The following is a 21,250-nucleotide window of genomic DNA, read 5'->3' on the forward strand; positions in this document are numbered from 1 at the left end:
CTTGTAGGAGGCTTCCATATGTCATGTTGTGCATGTTGAAACATATATATGTTCTAATAACATTATTTAAATTTTACTACGTTTATTTAAGCACCAGTTATATCTTATTTTTGAGTAAAAGTTACAGAATTTACTAAAATGTTTTCATTGTCACCATCATGGTGAAAATATGCTGACTCTATCTATCTATCTATCTATCTATCTATCTATCTGTCTGTCGGTCTTTCTTTTCCATCCATCCATTCATCCATCCATTGTTTTATCTATCTATTTATCTATCTAAAGTAATCCCCCTAATTCAATAGGGGATTTGATACCCTAGGCTAGTGACTAGATAGCTAACCGTCAGACTTGGAGCACCTATGAGCAATATCAGGGATTCATGTTTATTATGTGTACAAAGCAAAAAGCACTTGTGCAAAAATCATGTGGTTGCCATTAGATACTTTAGATCTTAAAAAACCTAGGGTCCACCCTGTGTCCCACCCACCACCTTGCCGGGCACCCCCTACTTCTAGCTCCCTGTGATTCCCCAGTGTGAATCAGCAGCCCCGCCCACGTCCCATCCAACCTTGCAGGGCACACACTGCTAAAATTCCGCTAATTCCCTAGGCTGGGGCCAGATAGCTGAGATCCAGAGCTAGAACCTAAATCAAATGCCAAGCACCTCAAAGTAATGCCCAGGGACTTGTTTCATAAATCATTTTAAGCATTTAATTTACATTTTGCATTATGCACAATTAGTCTCTAATTTCAATACAATGGCAATTAACACACTACTGCACCCCACCTCAATCTACTCTGTAAAGCCAACCCTATTAACTTCGCAGAATTCACACCCCAGAGTTGGTCTTGAGTAACCCGAACAGAAGCAAACCTGGAGAAATGTAGGATTTATATAGACGACAGACGTTCCATTACAAATTCCAAGTATTATGATGTCAAATGACGGGCCAGTTCCAAATCCCATGACAACTATGACACCATAATAGTTATGCCAAAGATAAATGTGTGCACGCAAGCAGGAAACTACAACTCTCGATGGGAAGATGGATATTGTTCTTTACAAAATCAAACAGCCCTAAGCGGCATAAACAGATAAAATCTACTCTACTCAATAAATACATCTGAATGAATTTTGAGGCATCACAATGTAAAGGCAGCCTCTCAAGTTTTAAAGAGTTAAATGTAGGCTATCATTAATTTCATTTACAGGCACATATGGACCTCAATCCCACAAACTTTAAGTGTATGTAAAAGCAGTGGTGTCACATTTATTAATGTTACAACATAAACTTACTCCTGTAATTACTATTGGTTTGAAGAAGAGCTAGCAACGTGATACAAGTGAAGCCCATAATCACTTAATACATAATGAAATGCCATGAATGCTCTGAACATACAAAACATTTTATTCAGTGCAGCTTCATAAATGTACAACAAATAAACAGGCGAGTGGCAGGATAAAACGCATATATATACAGTTGTATTTTACTCCAGTATCCATTAGAGCACATGGTTCCATATTATGATTCCATATTAAGTTAATATACATAGCCTCACAACATGCAGCGTTCATTGTCCCCCATGCATTAAATATGCTTCATACACACATGAACAAAAGAGGAATTTGACCAAAAGTATATGGAAGGCTTCTCTTACTTGGCTTTCATTATATTTTTGTTTACAAAAAGAGAGAAAAATGTCTGCCCTGTGTTTACGCAACAGAAATCTTACCGGATAGAGGCTAATCAATAATTTAGACACTTTCTGATTTGATTTTTTCGTCCAAGATGCTGGGTACCAAAATTAGAAGGAAAGTAAGGAAAAATATAATGAGACAAAAAACACACCAAGCAGCGATGAACAGAAAGTGGCCTTCATCTATTCTGATTACATTTCCTCTGACTAAATGACATTCACTCTTTCGATATTTTCAACCATCTGTCTGAGAAAGCTGAAATTACACAGATTGACTCACCTCCATACAAAGACACTAATAACATCTTTGGTGTGCAGACAGACCGAATCCTAAATCTGTTTAATTTGCAGAATAGCAACGTGTGGGGGAAAGCTGAAAAGACATAAAAAGAGCAGCGTGGAGCAAAATTCCTTATCTAAAAAGCTCACAACAATAAACTGCTTCCTCAAAAAAGCTGAGCTGAAAGACTTGTATCATACATGTATATCCAAAACCTTTGGGATTTCTGCTTCTATATACTGATAAATGTGTCTCACAAGCTGCTCTTGTCATATTGTAGCTTACACAGCACTATGGAGTTGGCATCCCTATGAAGAAATGGAGCAAAACACAAAAGTAGTTGTTCTAGAAGATTCTGTAACAATGCCATGGGAGAGACAATGTCTTAAGGGAGAACCACAGTGCTGTATTCTACACATGGAAACAGGAATTGTCCGCAAAGGGATCCCTATAACAGTAAGATGGCTTGATTGGTTTGTCTCACCAGGTTGACCTGCAGAAGAATGTACAATGTAGGTTTTTCTTGGAAAGATTTTGCACTTGTGTTCTCATCACAGTGATATCAGGAGACGCTAGCTAGCAACCAGCTAAAGGTTTCACCACACTCTTGTAAACGCATTTGTGCTGTTTAGTTGATGGTAAGAGTCCAACAGCTGTACATGTTATGTTGACTCATTCTGGCTCAGAGTCTTGCCACCGTTGAGCATTGCCGAGGCGCTGCGGCTTTTGGTCGGAGTACCACTTCCGGAGCGTGAGAACTCAGTCAGATCGTGGAGTGACGGCTCTCTGTACATAGCAACTATAAAGGACACACACACAACAAAAAAAACAGGCCTTAATAAGTTTGTAAAAAGTTTGTCTCATTATTTGTAGATCAATATCTTCCATTTGTGTCCACAAGTGCTCTAACACTGCACAAAAATAGCAATAGTGGAGATTTATATTAAAAAAGGACTTTAATATTGACCTGTTTCTCACCCACATTTATCATATCACTTCAGAAGACGTGGATTAAACCACTGGAGTCTTAAGGATTACATTTATACTCCTTTTATCTATCTGCTTTTTGGACATTCAGATTTCTGGCCACCATTAACTTGCATTGTGAGGATCTAAAGAGCTATTCTTCTAAAAATCATTGTTTGTGTTCTGCAGATGAAAGAAAGTCATGCACATCTCGGATGGCATGAGGGAAAGTATCGAGGGATGAGATAATCTTTTTATTTTTATGATATCTCTTTAATGCAAACTGTCTTCTATCATCAGTTTTATCTTTCTGGTCGACTACTGTCAAGGCAGAGCAACAGTTTGAAGAGAATCTTGCTAAACAAGTTAGTTAAAGTTAAAACATCGACATGTTTATAGCTAGATAACTGAATAATAACATTAGGTTTTATGGCACAGACATTTAAATGTAATTCAATCGCCCCCCTTGAGTACTGAGGTTTGTTACCACCATTATAACTCAAGAATGCATGTTAAGTATGTACAATGGGATTGCGTACTTTCAATGCTAAGCATTCATGTCTGTGTTTACGTATGTTCAAGTATGCTTCTGGCCCAAACAAATGTAACTTTGTAGCACCAAACAACTGCAGAGGTGCACACATTTTAGAGAGCAAACAAGCTACTTAGAATTCATGAGCTACAATCGACTAATATCTTCTCCATATAAAGTAGATATTTTTAGAAAGCTATCAGCCTGATGATCAGAATGGGAGACACTTGAACAAACCTTTGAGAGGTTTGGGGATGAAGTGTGCAGCCGGCTTAGTCTTCTTCACATGGTTGCCCTTCATGATTTGACCCTCTTTGTTGAGACCCAGGTACCAGCCTCGGCCCGACTGCTGCTGCCGATAGATCATTGATGAGTAGGTCACGTAATAGTTCTCAAACACTGACTCTTTGAATTTGCACTCTGGTGTGAAGTGCTCCTGTGAGAGTTAAATGGGCAGAGAAGACAACAGAGAATTAATCAGTGGGGAGAGAGAGAGTAAGGGAAGAGTAATATTTTGGTGAGTGTGTGTGTGTGCTTATAGAGAGAGAAAGAGGGAGACATTTAAATTTAGAGATGATAAATGTAGAGATATAAGGGAGAAAGACTTTGAAAACTCTCAAATCTCACTAAACACTTTCTAAAACTGTCTGATGCAAGTGTTACTGCACACCCTCAGAAAACCAAACGCTTTGATCTCAATACTTCATACAACAGCATAGTCATAGTAAAACTTTACTTTATTAAAAACTAAAAAAATATTCCAAACTATTTTGAAGATTTACGCATTTCAATACAATTTGGTAAATGGCAAAGCAACTACATTTGTTAAGCAAACTTAAGCATTTAAATAAATAAAAAAAAATTAAAAAATAAAAGGAATATTCCGGGTTCAATTCAATGCAATTAAAGTTGAACTCAATCAACAGCATTTGTGGCATAATATTGATTATCACAAAAAAATAATTTTGACTTGCCCCTCTTTTTCTTTAACAAAAAGCAAAAATCTGGGTTCCAGTTTGGCACTTACAATGGAAGTTAATGGAGCCAATTTGTAAACATTAATGCATAATGCAGTAAACCCTGTAATACCACAAAAACGATGATTTAAACAACTTTACAGCTCAAATAATACACAAGTTTTAACAGAAAAATGAATGTAAGAGCTTTTATCAAATTATAAGCTTCACATTTCTGACCTTAAACCCTCCAAAAACTGGCCCCATTCACTTCCATTGTAAGTGTCTCAATGTAACCTAAATCTTTGCTTTTTTGCTTGTTTTTTTCAGGAAAAAAAAGGGACGAGACAAAATAAATATATATATTTTTTTGTGGTAATCAACATTATGCCACAAAGGCTGTTGATTGAGCTCACCTTGTATTGAACCCGAAATATTCCTTTAAACATTTTTTTTAATTCCTTTTTAACATAAATATTTTTTATTTTTTTATTGGAATGGCATTTTATTGTTTTATTTATTTTATTTTATGTTGTATGTTGCAATTATTTTACAATTATAGTAGCATACTGGCACCTAATTTTTATTTTATTTGTACTATTTATAATTAATTAATTTTATAATTTTTACTATATCATTAATATTGTTATTATAATAAAATTATATAATTATTTAAATTATAATAATATTCATATTTTATTATTCAATTATTTTTATTTATTTTACATGTTATTGCTGCTTTGGCAATATTGTATACAAAACAATCATGTCAATAAAGCACCTTGAAATGAAAAAATGTACAATTGAGAGAAAGAAAGAGGGAGAGAGGAGAGAAAAGATAGAAACAAATTGGAGCTAAAGACAAGACTCTCGGTCCAGACCAGTCTCTGACGACATCTGCACATCACCTCATCATGATTTCTCTAAAACTGTGGTAAATTCCTCTGATTGGAAGCCTAATAAGTGCTCCAACCAAAGTAGCATGTCGGCCTGTGTGCTCTCCCTCCAGTTTGTGCCACAGATTGATTACCATTAAACTCCTGAGGCCTGAAACATTTTGACTCATTCTAGTGGATCAATACAATCATCCTGGGGAAAACAACCTCTCAAAATCAACAAGGAGATACGTGGATAATGGCGCGACCAAATAACACAGGTGCTCGTTTGAGTATTCCTGTGGGCAGACCATCAGATACAAGCCCACACACAAGAGAACAAATACACTTAGTAAAACACTGCAGACAGTTTACAGTGGCTGCTCCCCACTTTCTCTGCATTACAGTCTTTCGAGTTTCTCTACTGCCAGCAATGTGCCTCAGAATGTCCATTTTGAATTGACAGAAGCACTTATTGGCATGCTACTAAATTATTAATCTTGCCATGGCACATTTAATCAAAGGAGAAAGGGGTGGGAGGCAGTCACAAAGCCAAATATCCATTATAGCAGTATTGTGATTTCTCCGTATTTAATAAATGCAGAGTATATCTATATTGGGCAGAAAGCAAAAATCTTGGGCACCGTGCGGTTCTGATTGATGCGTCATCTCCCTGGAGTATGCTTTACATAGTCTAAATACAAAGCAAATATATCAAGTGTGAATTAGCTTCGAATTTTGTGTGGATGCGAGTGCGGAGGTGCTAATGAGAATGTCTAAATATGTTCATTATCTCTTCTTTGAATATGATCGTAATGCTATGATAAGAAAGAGAGGCAGATGGTGTTGGGGCAAGAGTTGGATCTTATTAACTCTTCAATCTATTGATCGTTGCTGTCTAGGATCCAACCTGCAACCTTTAACAGTTAGCAGCTCTGATCCGTACAGGGCTACCTCTATCCATGAGGCTGTCTAATGTTGATTTGACTACAAAGAGAGGAGCAGTCTACTCTTCAGACAGAAACTGTGGTACGTCTACTGCCCTTAACTGCACTCAGAAGAACTCATAATGTGTGCCATCCCTCAGAATTTAACTGATGGATTATGAGCTGATCCTTCAGGATGGCAATTTCATTGGTCTCACTGGGTAAATACAATGTACTATAAATAGATCCACAGATGGATGGATGGATGGATGGATGGATGGATGGATAGATAGATAGATAGATAGATAGATAGACGGATGGCTGGATGAATAGAAAAGAAAGATAGATAAAGGAAGAGTGATAGATAGATAGATAGATAGATAGATAGATAGATAGATAGAAAATGATGGATGATGGATGGATGGAAAATAAAGAGAGAAAGATAGATAAAGGAAGAGCGATAGATAGATAGATAGATAGATAGATAGATAGATAGATAGAAAACAATGGATGATTGATGGATGGATGGATGTTAAAGAGCAATAGATAGATGGATGGATGGATAGATAGATAGACAGATAGATAGAAAACAATGGATGATGGATCGATGGAAAAGAAAGAGCAATAGACAAATGGATGGATGGATGGATAGATAGATAAAGAACTGGGATTAGAGTGTATTTACGGATGTGTATAGGTAGCCCTCGTTGTTCATAGCCAGGTAGAGCTTCGTTTGGACTCCCTGAATAGCCACCACCCGGAGCCCAACAGGGATGAGGTTGAAAATAGCTGTGAAGTTACAGTACAACAAAAGAGAAGTGAACCAATGGGAAAGATGCGTGTTGGTCTTATTTGAACATGTTATGTGTAGTGAACGAACCATAGCTATTATCTTCCTCTTTTGTACCATCAATGGTCCCATCAGCTTGGAGTTGTAGATGAAAGCCTTGTCGACTGTAGAGCTTGGTGACTATCCCCTTGAGCTGGGGCTCTGTGGAATTTAGACAACAGAATTTAGGAGGAGGAGGAAAAGAGCAAGAGAGATGGAAGGGCGTGCAAAAGCAAAATATATGGTAAAGAAGAAGAGAACATCCAGCACAAAGGAAAGGCTTCTGAAAGCCAAGAAATGACTGTTGGAAAACGATAAAATGTGAATTGTGAAAACACAGGGAGAGTAGGTGCCAGCAGAATTACAAAGCATGCCTCAGTGTTCAGGTGACAGATAACTACCACTGATATCAGTTAGCTGAAAACATGCAGCAAAACCAACATTACATAATTCTAAATGAGCAACCATTGTGACATAGTGAGATTAGTGTAATCATCTGATTTCAGACATTTCTGTTCTTCACTGTAAAAAGTGGTAACCTGCAATTTGAGATATTTTTGCTTGATCAAGCTCTTAAAATTCATTTTGCTGGTATAAATTAATGTGTTCATGTTGATTTCAGACATTTTGAATAAAAATTTTGATGTTAAGCACACTTTTCTCAGCATATTATTATATTAATTTACTTATGCAGTAAAAATAGTGAATATTTATTTCACAAACAGTCCTCCAGACATTTAATTACAGTGATTCCTATTTTACTCCCATTTTAATCTCTGTAATTATGTGCAGATGTTATCTTAAGGACATATTTTATCTGATCTGCCCCTTATAAATTACGGTAACACTTTCAATGAGGTTCCATTCATTAACATTAGTTAATGCAATAGGTATCATGAACTAACAATGAACAATATATTTTTTACAGCATTTATTAATCTTAGTTAATGTTAGTTAATAAAAATACAATTGTTCATTGTTAGTTCATAGTGCATTAACGTCTTGGTTACTGATGTAACCTCTGTTCCCTGATGGAGGGAACAAGACTTTGTGTCGATGTAGTGACACTAGGGGTTCGATCTTGAAAGCCTCACTCACCTTTGCTTAAAATAGAAAAGGCAATGAGAATTTGCGAGTGGAATTTGCATGCCACTCTCTGCCCCCGGACATACGGGTATAAAAGGAGATGGCGTGCACCACTCATTCAGATTTATGCTGAGGAGCCGATAGAGAGTCCCGGCCATGTCAGCGGCCAGTTCAGCACCATGGCAGGAGGGACACAAAGTCTCAATCCCTCCATCAGGGAACAGAGGTTACATCAGTAACCAAGACTTTCCCTGTCTGTCACTCACTTGACGTTGTGTCAAAGTAGTGACACTAGGGGTTCCTTTAGGAAATGCCGCAGGCGCTGAACCGTGTCACGAGGTACGGAAGAGTGGACATGAGCGCTCAACCATGGTGTGACCTTCCAGCGAGTTAGGTAAGGCGTCTCCCTAGTCCCGTTAAGGGGCGAGGAGGCACTTACCCAAGTAGGCTACCAGCGGTGCCTTTCCTGATTTGCTGTTAAGCAATTTCCCTCCAAGCACTTCCTATAATAGCGCTGGGAAGTGCTCTTCCTTCTCCAGGAAGGAGAGCACTATGGAGACCACATCCTACTGGAAGGAGGTTAACATGTGGAGAATACCTCACACGGACTTACCAACGGGGAAGTTTCCATATGGAATGATACCACCGCAGTTCTATCTACAGAGAGGGTACGAAGCCACAGTGGCCGAGGCAGAGAAAACTCTGGCGAGGGGAAATGCAGGGTTCACCTAAGGGGAAACCGAACAGTGGAAACTCATCATACGGGATTACCAAGGGGGAATCACCACATATGGAGCCTGAAAAGGAGCATACCACGAGTACTGGGCCTGGTGTCGTTACTCTTCCGCCGAGTTCATCAACGAACAGTGCTTAATTAAAGAGGCGTCTGGGGTTCACCGGATACGGGGAACTGTTGTGGACAAAAGGCGCACATTATCACCTTTGAAAAAGGGGAAAGGCGCAATGCAAGCGGTACACCCAACCACGTAACTCTCGGGTCGAAACTGGGTCTATGCGTAGGTTTTAAAACCTCGCAAAGGTATTGGGTGTAGCCCAACCCGCAGCTCTGCATATGTCTGCTAGAGAGGTCCCCCTTGCCAGTGCCCAGGAGGATGCAACACCTCTAGTGGAATGCGCCCATACTCCCAAGGGGCACGGCAAGTCCTGAGATTGGTCTGCAAGAGAAATGGCATCCACAATCCAATGGGCTAGCCCCTGCCTGGAGACAGCTTTCCCCTTCTGCTGTCCTCCAACAGAGTTGCTCCAAGCGTCTAAAGCTCTGCGTGCGGTCCAGATAGATTCGCAGGGCGTAAACTGGACACAGCAACGACAAGTTCGGGTCATCCTCCTCTGAAGGGAGCGCTTGCAGGTTCACCACCTGGTCCCGAAAAGGAGTGGTGGGAACTTTGGGCACGTAACTGGGCCGGGGTCTCAAAATCACGTGAGACTGTGCCGGCCCGAACTCCAGGCATTCGCTGGTAACAGAGAGCACCTGCAGGTCATCCACCCTCTTGATGGAAGTGTACGCCACCAGGAGGGCTGTCTTCAGAGACAAAGTACTGAGCTGGGCCTGCTCCAGGGGCTCAATGGGGGCTCTCTGTAGGGCAGGTAGGACCACAGAGAGATCCCAAGATGGAATCAGGCGCAGTCTAGGAGGATTCAACCTCCTCGCACCCTTGAGGAAACTGTTGATCAGTTTGTGCTGTCGTGAGGGCCTCCCATCCAGTGTGTCGTGGTAAGCTACTATGGCAGCCACGTACACTTTCAGGGTAGAGGGAGACAGCCATCTCTCCAGCCCTTCTTAAAGGAAAGAGAGCACAGACCCGACGGTGCATCTCTGTAGGTCTTCCCCACGGGAAGAACACCAGTTTGCGAAGAGACGCCACTTCAAGGCATACAGCTGCCTCGTAGAGGGGTCCCTGGCCTAAGTGATCATGTCTACCACCGCTGGCAGAAGACCTGCTAGACCTGCATCCTGTCCAGGAGCCAGACGTGGAGATTCCAGAGGTCTGGCCATGGGTGCTGGAGTGTGCCCTGCCCCTGAGTGAGAAGGTCCTGCCTCAGGGGAATGCGCCAGAGAGGTGCTACTACTAGGAGCATCAGATCTGAGAACAAAGTCCGCTTGGGAAAGTTCGTCCTCCCTGACTTTGCACAGAGTCTGTGCAATGAGGCTCACTGGAGGAGAAATATACTTGCATGGCCCCCGAGGCCAGCTGTGCACCAAGGCACCTGTGCTGAGGGGAGCCTCGGACAGGGAGTACCAAAGGGGGCATTGAGAACTTTTGGGATGCGAACAGGCCTACCTGCGCCTCCCCGAATCTCTCCCAAATCAGCTGGACTACGTGGGGGTGGAGAACCCACTCCCCACGGAACATTACCTGCTGTGAGAGCGCATCCGCTGCATGGTTGAGGATGCCCGGAAGGTGAGTGGCTCGCGGCGACTGCTGACTCCAGAGGAGGAGGTGGCGGGCGAGTTGCACCGTGGCAGTTTATGTACGCTACGGTCGCTGTGTTGTCGGTCCGGACCAACACATGCTTACCCTGAATCAACGGCTGAAGCCTCTGCAGGGCCAGCAATACTGCCAACAACTCTAAGCAGTTGATGCTCTGCCAAAGGAGTCGGGGCGCTGTCCAGAGCCCCGAGACTGCCTGCCTGTTGCACACGGCGCCCCGCCCGAGTTCAAGGCATCTGTCATGACCATGACGCGTCTTGAGACCTGCTCTAGGGGAAAACCTGCCTGTAGAAACGCCAGGTCCGACCAAGGGCTGAAAGTCTGATGGCACTGTGGCGTGATGGTCACACGCCAGGTGCTGTGGCGCCATGTCCACCTCGGGACTCGTGTCTGTAGCCAGTGCTGAAGCGGTCTCATGTGCATCAATCCGAGGGGGAGAACCGCCGCCGAGGATGGCATATGGAGCCTCTGAAATTGTTTCACCGACACTGCTACCTTCTGCCTGAAGGTTTGGTCATGTTTGGTCGTAAGACGTGCCTTGAGAGAGAACGAGTCCAACTCCATACTGAGAAAAGAGATGCTCTGCACAGGAGAGAGCTTGCTCTTCTCCCAGTTACCTGAAGCCTGAGTCGGTCGAGGTGCTGAAGCACAAGGTCCCTGTGCGCACACACTAGATATCGCGAGTGAGCTAGGATTAGCCAGTCGTCGAGATAATTGAGAATGCGAATGCCCTTCTGTGAATGTGACCGCTGATATGCGCCGTAAAATCCAGCAGCATAAGCGAAAGGTGAGAGGATGAACACAAGCATGCATTCGGCTCCGAAGAAAAAATCTGAATGAGTGGTGCACGCCATCTCCTTTTATACCTGTATGTCCGGGGGCGGATGCAAATTCCACTCGCCAATTCTCACTGGCCTTTTCTATTTTAAGCAAAGGTAATTGGGGCTCTCAAGATCGAACCCCTAGTGTCACTACCACGACACAACATTGAGTGAGTGACAGAAAAAACTAATGTTAACAAACACAACTTTTGATTTTAAAAATTTGTTAGTATATGTTGAAACTGATATTAACTAAGATTCATAAAAGCAGTAAAAGAATTGTTTATTGTTAGTTAATGTTAACAAAAGGAACCTTATTGTAAAGTGTTACCGAAATTACTTTTGTTGGTGTAAGCCAATCTAGTCTGGTTGATTCAGTCATAAAGTGTTGATTATCATGAAACCTATCAAGAAAATGTCCTGGTGCAATTTCACTCCAAAATCAAAAGAAACAGGGCAATTAAGATTTTTTACATTGTGACATTATTTTCATGACAGTTATGCACATTTCACCCCCCGCCCCCCAATTCTTGTTACCTCAACACAAAAAAAATGGCAATTGTGATATTCTCATTACCACATCGTGAAACATTTTTTATATATGATTTAAATTGTCAAGTATTTATACATCACAGTAGTACTCTCTTGGTACTGGCTTTCATTTACGCTGATTTCAATTAAAAAGAGCATTGTACAAAAGCATCTTTTTACTGTAATAGAGTTTTGAAAAAACAAAAATTGACTGTGTTACAGTAATGAGAATCATCATTGAAAATAACAGAGATAGTCAAATGTGCTTAAGTGTCCTGAAAACAATGTCACAATGCAAAAAGCCTTAATCTTCATAATGTAGGCTTCATTTACTTTATGCAAAATACAATTTCTTTTGTTTTGACCTGGGGTTAAAAAATGACCAGGACATTTTTTGACAGGTTTCGTGAGAATCACCAATAATTTTTTTTATTATTATTATTATTATTATTTTATTTTCTCCCCTTTTCTCCCCAATTTAGAATGCCCAATTCCCAATGCGCTCTAGGTCCTCGTGGTGGCGTAGTGACCAGTTGATTTACATGTATCCACATAAAGCACATTTTTACATTGTAAGAGTTTACTTCAGCCCCAACTACAATCAGAAGCTCACTAGATTGATACATAAACAATATCCAAATTTATTGCATTCATAATTTAATTTTATTGCTTTTTAATAAACAGTACCTTCACAAATACAACAAGGAAAGAAAACCCGAAGGAAAGACCCATAGCAAGTTCAACAAAATACTAAATGTTCAACATGCACTCAACATATTCTAAACAGTGGAACAGATATCTATTAACCAGATCTCTGACTCAGACTGTGTATAGACTACATATGTAGAACAAATGATAGTTCTGTGTGCCCTATTGCAACATCACCTCTATACCTCATAAAGAAGCCCGTGCTCAAACGCTGTGAACTGTGAAATCCCCTTGCAACTCTGCACAGTGGATTTCAGGTCTGATAAACACTCATACGACACAGGATGGAGTTAAAGACTCCTACTGGAAAGTTCTTAATGATGACTATGATGATGGTGGTGATGATGACGATGAAGAAGATGATTGATGGACATGGGTTTTTGGGTAGATTCTGATAAAAAGAACACACATATCATCAGACCTGGACGCCTTCTCTTGCGTTTCTTTGAGCCAAAGAGTTTGACGCGTGAGAATAAGTTCAGCCTGCTGGGTTTCTCGCAGTTGCCGATGCTCTTGTTGGGGCTGCTGGCGCAGCGGCCGGCGTTCGCTTTTTCCCGCTCCCTCGCCTGCCTCTTCTGCCGGATGAGGGAGCTGGCGATCGCTGCGGCTGTAGCCAGTTTGGCGTTTTTAGTGTGGCGACGCGTCCCAGAATAAAATCTACCTCTCACACACCATGTGTTGGGTGTGCTCAAAACATTGTCACTGATAAAGACAAATCAATACTCCATGACGGACTGCATAATGGTCATCAGTCCTTCGTTTTCCTCACAGGAATTGAGAATTTTCCAATATGAAAAACAAAAATCACTTTGTTTCAAACATTTACAACAGCTAAACAGTTCATTCAGCTTTCTGACATGGTGCATCAGCAGCCCCCGGGCAACAGCTCCCTTTCTCTCTGGGGAAAAGCTGTCTTCCAGAAACAGGATAGATCTTTAAAACAACGTGTTTGCATGAGATAGAAATGAGTGCCATCGTGCCATGATCCAAATCTCCCTTATTCCGAAGCTCCGATGGGTCCACTACTGATTCAGACAAATGTGAGCACCTGTTAACACACCGTGTCTCTGGAAAAATAGGTTCTTCATGTGAGAAACAGGGAGGGAACTGTGTCACCGCCTTTCAATAACGCACCCATTAATTGAAGTTGAGGTGATAAATCGGCATCTGTGCTCTTGGCTGCTTCCCCTGCAGATGTGATCCTGTTTTCAGCAGTGGAGATCTGCATACAGTAGGTGCTCAACAGACTCGTCCCCATTCACAAGACCGCCCAAAATATGGAGATTCAGAGCCATATGTATAACAAAACATATGTGAACTACAATTCAAAGCACAGACATGTGATTTAATTAGGAAAAATATCCACATCCACAAATGCGGAGATTCCAGACTCCTCTCCTCTCTCTGCAGCAGCACGCCTCATTCCACACACAGCGGCTCCTGCAGCGGGCTGCATGGTGACAGACAGCACAGGAAACGTGACTGTGGTCTTCAACAAAGCAGGAGCCACGAATAAACAGCACTAGTGCCTCCACTGAAATCGGTTGTTATACATTGACATTTCATTTTCGTATATTTTGTTTTCTTATATTGCAGTGTAGCCTATGGCTCATTGCATTAAATTCTTAAAAGAATATTCTGGGTTCAATAAAAGTTAAAGTTATAGTTCACCCAAAAATGAAAATTCTCTCATAATTTACTCACCTTCATGCCATCCCAGATGTACATGATGTTCTTCTTCTGCTGAACACAAACAAAGATTTTTATAAGAATATCTCAGCTCTGTAGGTTCATACAATGCAAGTGTATGGTGTGAAGATCTTTGAAGCTCCAAAAAGCATATAAAGGCAGCATAAAAGTAATCAATAAAACTCCAATGGTAAAATTCATATTTTTAGAAGCGACATGATAAAAAAGGACTTAAATATTGATCTGTTTCTCACACATACCTATCATATCGCTTCTGAAGATTAAAACACTGGAGTCGCATGGATTACTTTTATGCTGCCTTTATGTGCTTTTTGGAGCTTCAAATTTCTGCCCACTATTCAGTTGCATTGTATGAACCTACACAGCTGAAATATTCTTCTAAAAATCTTTACGTGTGTTCAGCAGAAGAAAGAAAATCATACTAATCATATCTATGTAATATCCAATATTACAACTTTGTTGTCATCACGATGTAACGCTGGTATAAACCCTGTAATCCAGTAAAACTCTGTAACGCTAGTAAACCCTGGACTTTATAAACACTAAAATCATTTAAACATGAATAATATTGATGTTTTTTATCGAAAACTGTGTTATGTTTATGGACTGGCCCCATTCACTTCCATTGTAAGAGCCTCACTATAACCGAGATTTTTGCTTTTTTGTTATTGTTTGTTTTGTTTTGGTTTTTTTTAATGAACAAGGGACGAGTCAAAAGTATTTTTGTGGTAATCAATATTATGCCAAAAATGCAGTCGATTGAGCTTACAGGATGTGTTCACAATGTGTGTTTACTTTTTAAGTAGCCTACGTTATGTCACGACATTGTACTTATTGCACTGTAACAAAAGCAAATATATTCAAACGCATCTCTATCATTATAACAATGCAGAGTTTATATTATAGCATTTTCCTCTCAAAGCTAATCTTCAAACAGACCAACAACAATCCATTTGGAAAACTTCTGCAAGTGTTAAATAACAAGTTTCTCCTGATTCTTCGAACATATAGGAAATGATGGGCGGTCCCATCTACGTTGAAAGAAATGCAGCAGAAAATGCATTATCTTGAGAAGTAAATCCGATTAAGTTTCCAAAGCTATTGCAATGTAACAACTGGTCTGTTTCAGGCATGGTTTAATCCAGCATACTTTGATGGAAACAACTAGAAAACTCTGCTGACACTCTTCAGCACAAGTCCAACCGAACTGTAGTGAATTTCAGAACCACGGACAGCATTAAAGTACCACACCTCTCTGTTAATAACAAACAAAACCTTTCAAACAAGCCAGTTAACAGCTCAGCTCATTTTTACACGTAGACTGTACGTCAAACATCTCCAACTCCTACAAAAACAGAAATTTGCTTCAACTGGCACAGACATCTAAAAGTATACCTGATACAGATCTTCTCAGGGGAAACGCCATGCTACTCTCAGAGGCATCTGAAGATGGCTTTTACTCTTTCGCACCTCTTCAGTGTGTGCAAAGCAAGAAAAAAAGGGCGTTTCAAACTTTCAACCAATTCTCATGAGTATTTTGTCCATTAAAAGTGCGCTGCCCAGTGATCATAGCAGATCATTATATGCAATTATTGACAGACCACTATGAGTTTAGGGCGCCTCATGTATTATGCATTAGATGCATCTGTAACACTGCCAACACTAACATACTCTTCAGGGTCATTTACAACAAGAAAATGAGCAGAGAGGGTAGAGAAAGAGAGAATCTTCAGAGCAAACACTTTTTGGGGATAAATGAATCCTAATCATAGATTACGTTGGGTTTTTTATTTTTATTTGAGGATTTACTTATGTTTGAGGGTGCAAATGGATAAGAGGAATAAATGGCACCAAATTATATATATATATATATATATATATATTCATCCACAATAACAGCGAACATTATAGATTACATTATTATTGTTGCCAAGGCAGCGTCATGAAATACAGCAAGCCAATGAACAAAACCCATTTGGATACAAAGCCCTGCTTCTATATATTATTCTTATAAATAAAAACATCAAAGATCTAGCTTAGAAACCCAAGCACAGTTTCAGTACAGCACTGCAAAGCAGCCGAGGCACCAACGTCAGTGCTCAGTGTTCAGTTTTCAGAGAGAGACTAATGAGATATCGGCGTAATGAGGAAACAGGATTTTTCTCAAACAGGGGGAATTGAATTAGTCTGGCCTTCCTTCCTGTTGTGCTGTACCAAAACAAGCATACTTTCCAACTAATCGAATGCATCTGATCTAATGTGAGTTTAAGACGTTCCCTGGTTTATTTGAATGATTGAATATAAAATCGCAAAGCCAGCCGAAAGAACAATACCCAATCATCAAATTCTGTTTAATTTACCTCGCAAATGAAGTTACACTTTATGATGTTAATAAACCAGTTCAATTGACTAAAGGTTGGACCATTTTACCTAAACATTTGGAAATGACTCAGATTGAAGATTAAAAAACAAAACAATATAATTCTGGTTTTCTCTAGGGGAGGGGATTCAACAGGACTCTATTAAGCCTTTGTAACAAAATGCCTATTTTTTCATGAACCTTTTAGCTGAGAGAGAGGAAACAACCCCACCCAAAAAAGAGCTGATCTCACAACACACCACTAGTTGGTGCTAATAGATGTTATATGGAATGAGATTGAATATTGGGCTCACCCTGAGCTGAAGTGCACAAAAAAAGAGACTTCTGAAGTGCAATGTTCTTGGAAGTGCATACATGCAGGAGTGACAGCTTGTGCTGCTGACCCAGACGTGAATGCATACTGAACATTCTCTATTTAATAAAATGTGTTTCTTGTTCTTTATATTAAAAACCTGTGGGTAAATAATGTGATTATTTAAACTGGTATCATAAAACACTCTTATGTGAAATTAGCATTGAAAGCACCACTGTGTATTTTGATGCTAGGCAGGCAGAATTGATAAACCTCTCATCTGGACAAACCTTCAGTATTCTCTTTTTTCTTTAGAATGAAGAGTTTCCAGAATGGACAGCAAAAGAGCTCCTGACATTTATTATGAAAGGGTGAGTTTTCTTTCTGATCTACTGCAAGAGATTGAGTTGACTCCGCCCGCAAGAGAATGTACTCCTTGCCATCTTGAACTGTGTATACTCAACATAATGACAGAACAACACGTATTAGGAAAAGTTATGGTATTTGACAACACATCAACATCATATGTACACTTTACAGTAACAAATCCATGCACGCAACTATGCATGTACACACACAAGAGGCAGAGCGAAAAAGAGCACATACGTTTGCAAAGATGATGCTGACATCTAGTGGTAAAGCCATGGTTTTAGTAGTGTATTCTGATTCATCTTTATGGCAACGATATTTTCACTATATTTATACACCAGTGAATGTGTTATGTTTTCAGAAAAGACAAGAATAATGATTTGAACATTTGTAATGATACTGCAACAGCCAGGTAAAAACAAATGTTTATCATATTGTAAAAAAACAAGACACCTGTATCATGATCATAATGTGAATCACAATTCATAAAAAAAACTTAAAAATGTTAAAAACATTGTATTTTTTGCTTTCTGATATTCAGCCACAAACTATGAGATTGTTCTGGAAGTGTCTTTTTTACACATATGGGGAGGAGCATCACATAGCTCTGACAATTTTATTGGGCTTACAAAGTGTAAATCACTGTAGCACCGACATCGCAGACCAAGGTTAGTGTCATCATCACATTATAGGGTACAACGTGGGTAAAGGCACATTTGATTTGATTTTCTCCCAAAACACAAAGTAGCAACAAAATCTACAACCTTAATTTCCTAAACACTTGTTTGTTACTATGCACTACAGAATATTCTTGATCCATGAGATCATTGCATGCTATGTCTAAAGTTTGATTTTAAGGTAATTTGATCTAATATTTAATATCTTTTAAATTCTTGCAAATTTATGTAGCTAATGAAAATCCCTGAAATTATCACTTATCACAAATTTGCACAAAATATTTATTTACAATTTTCAGTTTTGGTCAGGTGATTAAATCAAAAGTTTTTAATAAAGTGAAAGGATAGTATTTGGGGTAAAAAGCCCCCGTGTTGCAGGGACTAAAAGCCCCTATAAAACACATTGTTTTCTTAAGTGGAGGGAAGAGATTTGTTATGAAAAATGTTCAAAGTGGGCTCACAATGACTGATCTAATCACAATGAAGATTAATTAGTTTATAGTATACTTGAGATGTTATGAAATACCAAATGTGAAATTAACAGGAAATGGTTAACCCATTTCTCAAGTGGTTATTATGAATAAGCATATATTAATTTGTTCCTCAAAAAAGTATCTTGCTGTCTCAAAAGTATTTGCCTAAGTTGACAAATGTTGCCTGACTGTATAACTATTGTCCAACACTTTTACTCCAAGTGTGAGGGCCACCTTTTTGAAAAAAAAAATAAAAAATAAAAAATACAACCTTCCTTTATTTTTTCAAACAAATTATGTTGCTCCATCATTAATTAATAAAAAGAAATACATTTTTTTAATCTTGATACATTTTTTGACCAGAAAAAAAGCTAATTTTCCTTAAGGTGTGCCTTTAGCCCCATTGTACCTTACAGATATGTTTTGGACGGAAACATGGACACCAAAAATAGTGACATACAATAAAAGAAAAAAAGAAATGAAGCCATTAAAGAAAAAGTGCTAAGAAATTATATACCCTGAACCGCATCATAAAAAAAAAAATTCACTAGGTGATTTCTTTTTTTTTTTCGGTGTTTAGTGCCTTCCTGTCCTAAAAAAAAAAAAAAAAAAAATACAAATAAAAATTAAATGTTCTAAAAACTAATTTTTTTCTATCTCTCTAAATGTTTTTTATCTCTTAAAAAAAAAATCTCCACATTTTTTCTCTAAATGTTTTCTCAAAACAAATTTTCCTCTTAAAATTTTAACATTTTAACAATTGACAGATTTTGTGGCATAATGTTGATTACTGCACAAATTAATTTTGCCTCATCCCTCCTTTTCTTCAAAAAGTTAGGTAACAGTGGAGTACTTACCAAAACAAATGAATGGGGCCAATTGTTGGAGAGATTAAAGGCAGAAAAATGAAGATAATAATTTTATAAAAAGCACTTACATTAATTCTTCTGTTAAAAATTGTGTATTATTTGAGCTTTCAAGTTGTTAAAATCAGTGTTTTTATGGTTGTTTTAGGGTTACGTTGTTGTCATGTCACCAAAGTTGTAAAACTGGATATAACTTTAACACAGATGCATCTGTGGTAACACATATTAATTAGGTAACACATGGATATTACTTACTTGGTAAACTTTTTTTACACTAAACTTATGTGATCATTTTATTAAAGCCTTACATTAATTCTTCTGTTAAAACTCATGTATTATTTGAGCTGTAAAACTGTTTAAATTGCCATTTTACAGTCCTTTTAGGGTTTTAGGGTTTGTTGACATTACATCGTCATGGCAACTAAGTTATCAAATTGGCTATAACTACACAGAAAAGGTTAGTAAGCGATTTTATCACACTAAAATCATGTTAACACATATTGTTCATGTCTTGTGGCTCCACTTTTAAAACTGTCAGTAGTTTAGCAATTACAGATTGGCCCCATTCACTTCCATTGTAAGTGCCTCACTGGAACCCAGATTTTTACTTTTTTTTTAAAGAAAAGGGGGACGAGACAAAATTACTTTTTTTGGTAACCAACATAACTTGTACTGAACCCGGAATAGTCCTTTAATAAAACAAGGCTAGCGCATAAGAAAATAAAAAAAACCTGGGAGTTTGCTTTAAAGGTGCACTCTACTGAAAAAAGATACTTCTTTTGTCTTTGTGTCATCTTGGACTTACACTGACACCTAGTGGCGTGGATGCAGCATCATTTAAAATCAATAGTTTTCAGTTTCAGATGCCATTGTAGAAATGTAGTATTCACAGTCAGACATGATTACTTTAATCAATGAGTGAAAGTGTCAAATAACAGGACGGTTACTGAGATTAAGCGAGTAGTATTCGGCTGGTCATGTGATTCTAACATGGTAGCCCCCATGTGCGGACCCTCTCCATGTAGAATAAAACAGCTTTTATAAGATTACTGATATGACTGGATTCTTCATTTCAATGTGAGTGGCCATGATGTCAGTGTTCATGTCTTTAGGAGTTAAACTTTTTTAATGAGGAAAAAATTACAGAGTGCACCTTTAAGCTGAATACTCTCAGGTCTGTTGAATATAATTAAAGGTTATGTCTTGCACTAATTTAACATGGCCTCAGTGTGGATTTGTAGATTGTTCTTTTCTATGACGTAATACACTTTAATGAGTTTCTTTCCCACAATAACTTAATCAAACGTAATCCTCTGTACAACCATTTATTCTCAGGGGTTTAGGGAAATATTACTTATTTATGACCCATCCACAGACGAGTACAAAAACATACAGATATTCATCCTGAATAACGCACTTAGGTGCTTGCTGACCTTATATAAAAAATGTAACACAATAAAATATGCTATTAATGTCCTGTGAGAGAACCACTGTTGACTAGAAACCAGAATACATCCTCGCTTTATAAAGCATGCTATGTATTTTTAATGAGGTAGCCTCTCCGCCTCTTTTAGGTACCCAGCCTACACCCGTGAACTGAAGCGTTTGTTCAAGAAAAATAAATACATGCATATACAATCCTCTAAATATGCATTCGGGACCCTAGCTATCACCCGCATTACCAAAAGAGAAGAAACGCGTTTGCTGTTCTGAGGCTAAAGTGTGAGAAGAGTGGAAAGCTAGTTTTGCCTCTCGTGAAGCGGAGTCGCGCGCTAGGATTTTACAAAAGATTTAAAGTGACCGCACCATGTCTAATCAT

General features: G+C 39.0%; 1 protein-coding gene across 3 annotated transcripts in view; it reads right to left on the minus strand.

Annotated features, from left to right (window-relative positions):
- Window positions 1-1,263: 1,263 nt before the first annotated feature.
- Window positions 1,264-21,250, minus strand: part of fgf13b (fibroblast growth factor 13b) — a 21,005-nt gene continuing 1,018 nt past the window's right edge. For 2 of the 3 annotated variants that reach the window (XM_051685907.1, XM_051685909.1), the window contains 5 exons: window positions 17,337-17,504; window positions 7,117-7,227; window positions 6,922-7,025; window positions 3,717-3,915; window positions 1,264-2,780 (listed from right to left, as the gene is read on the minus strand). In XM_051685907.1, the coding sequence (XP_051541867.1) occupies window positions 2,644-2,780; window positions 3,717-3,915; window positions 6,922-7,025; window positions 7,117-7,227; window positions 17,337-17,504 (719 nt within the window). In that variant the 3' untranslated portion in view covers window positions 1,264-2,643. The remainder of the gene's footprint in view (window positions 2,781-3,716; window positions 3,916-6,921; window positions 7,026-7,116; window positions 7,228-17,336; window positions 17,505-21,250) is intronic. The other variant, XM_051685910.1, reaches the window with a different exon arrangement.

This window comes from Myxocyprinus asiaticus, chromosome 43, assembly GCF_019703515.2.
Source record: "Myxocyprinus asiaticus isolate MX2 ecotype Aquarium Trade chromosome 43, UBuf_Myxa_2, whole genome shotgun sequence".
NCBI lineage: Eukaryota > Metazoa > Chordata > Actinopteri > Cypriniformes > Catostomidae > Myxocyprinus > Myxocyprinus asiaticus.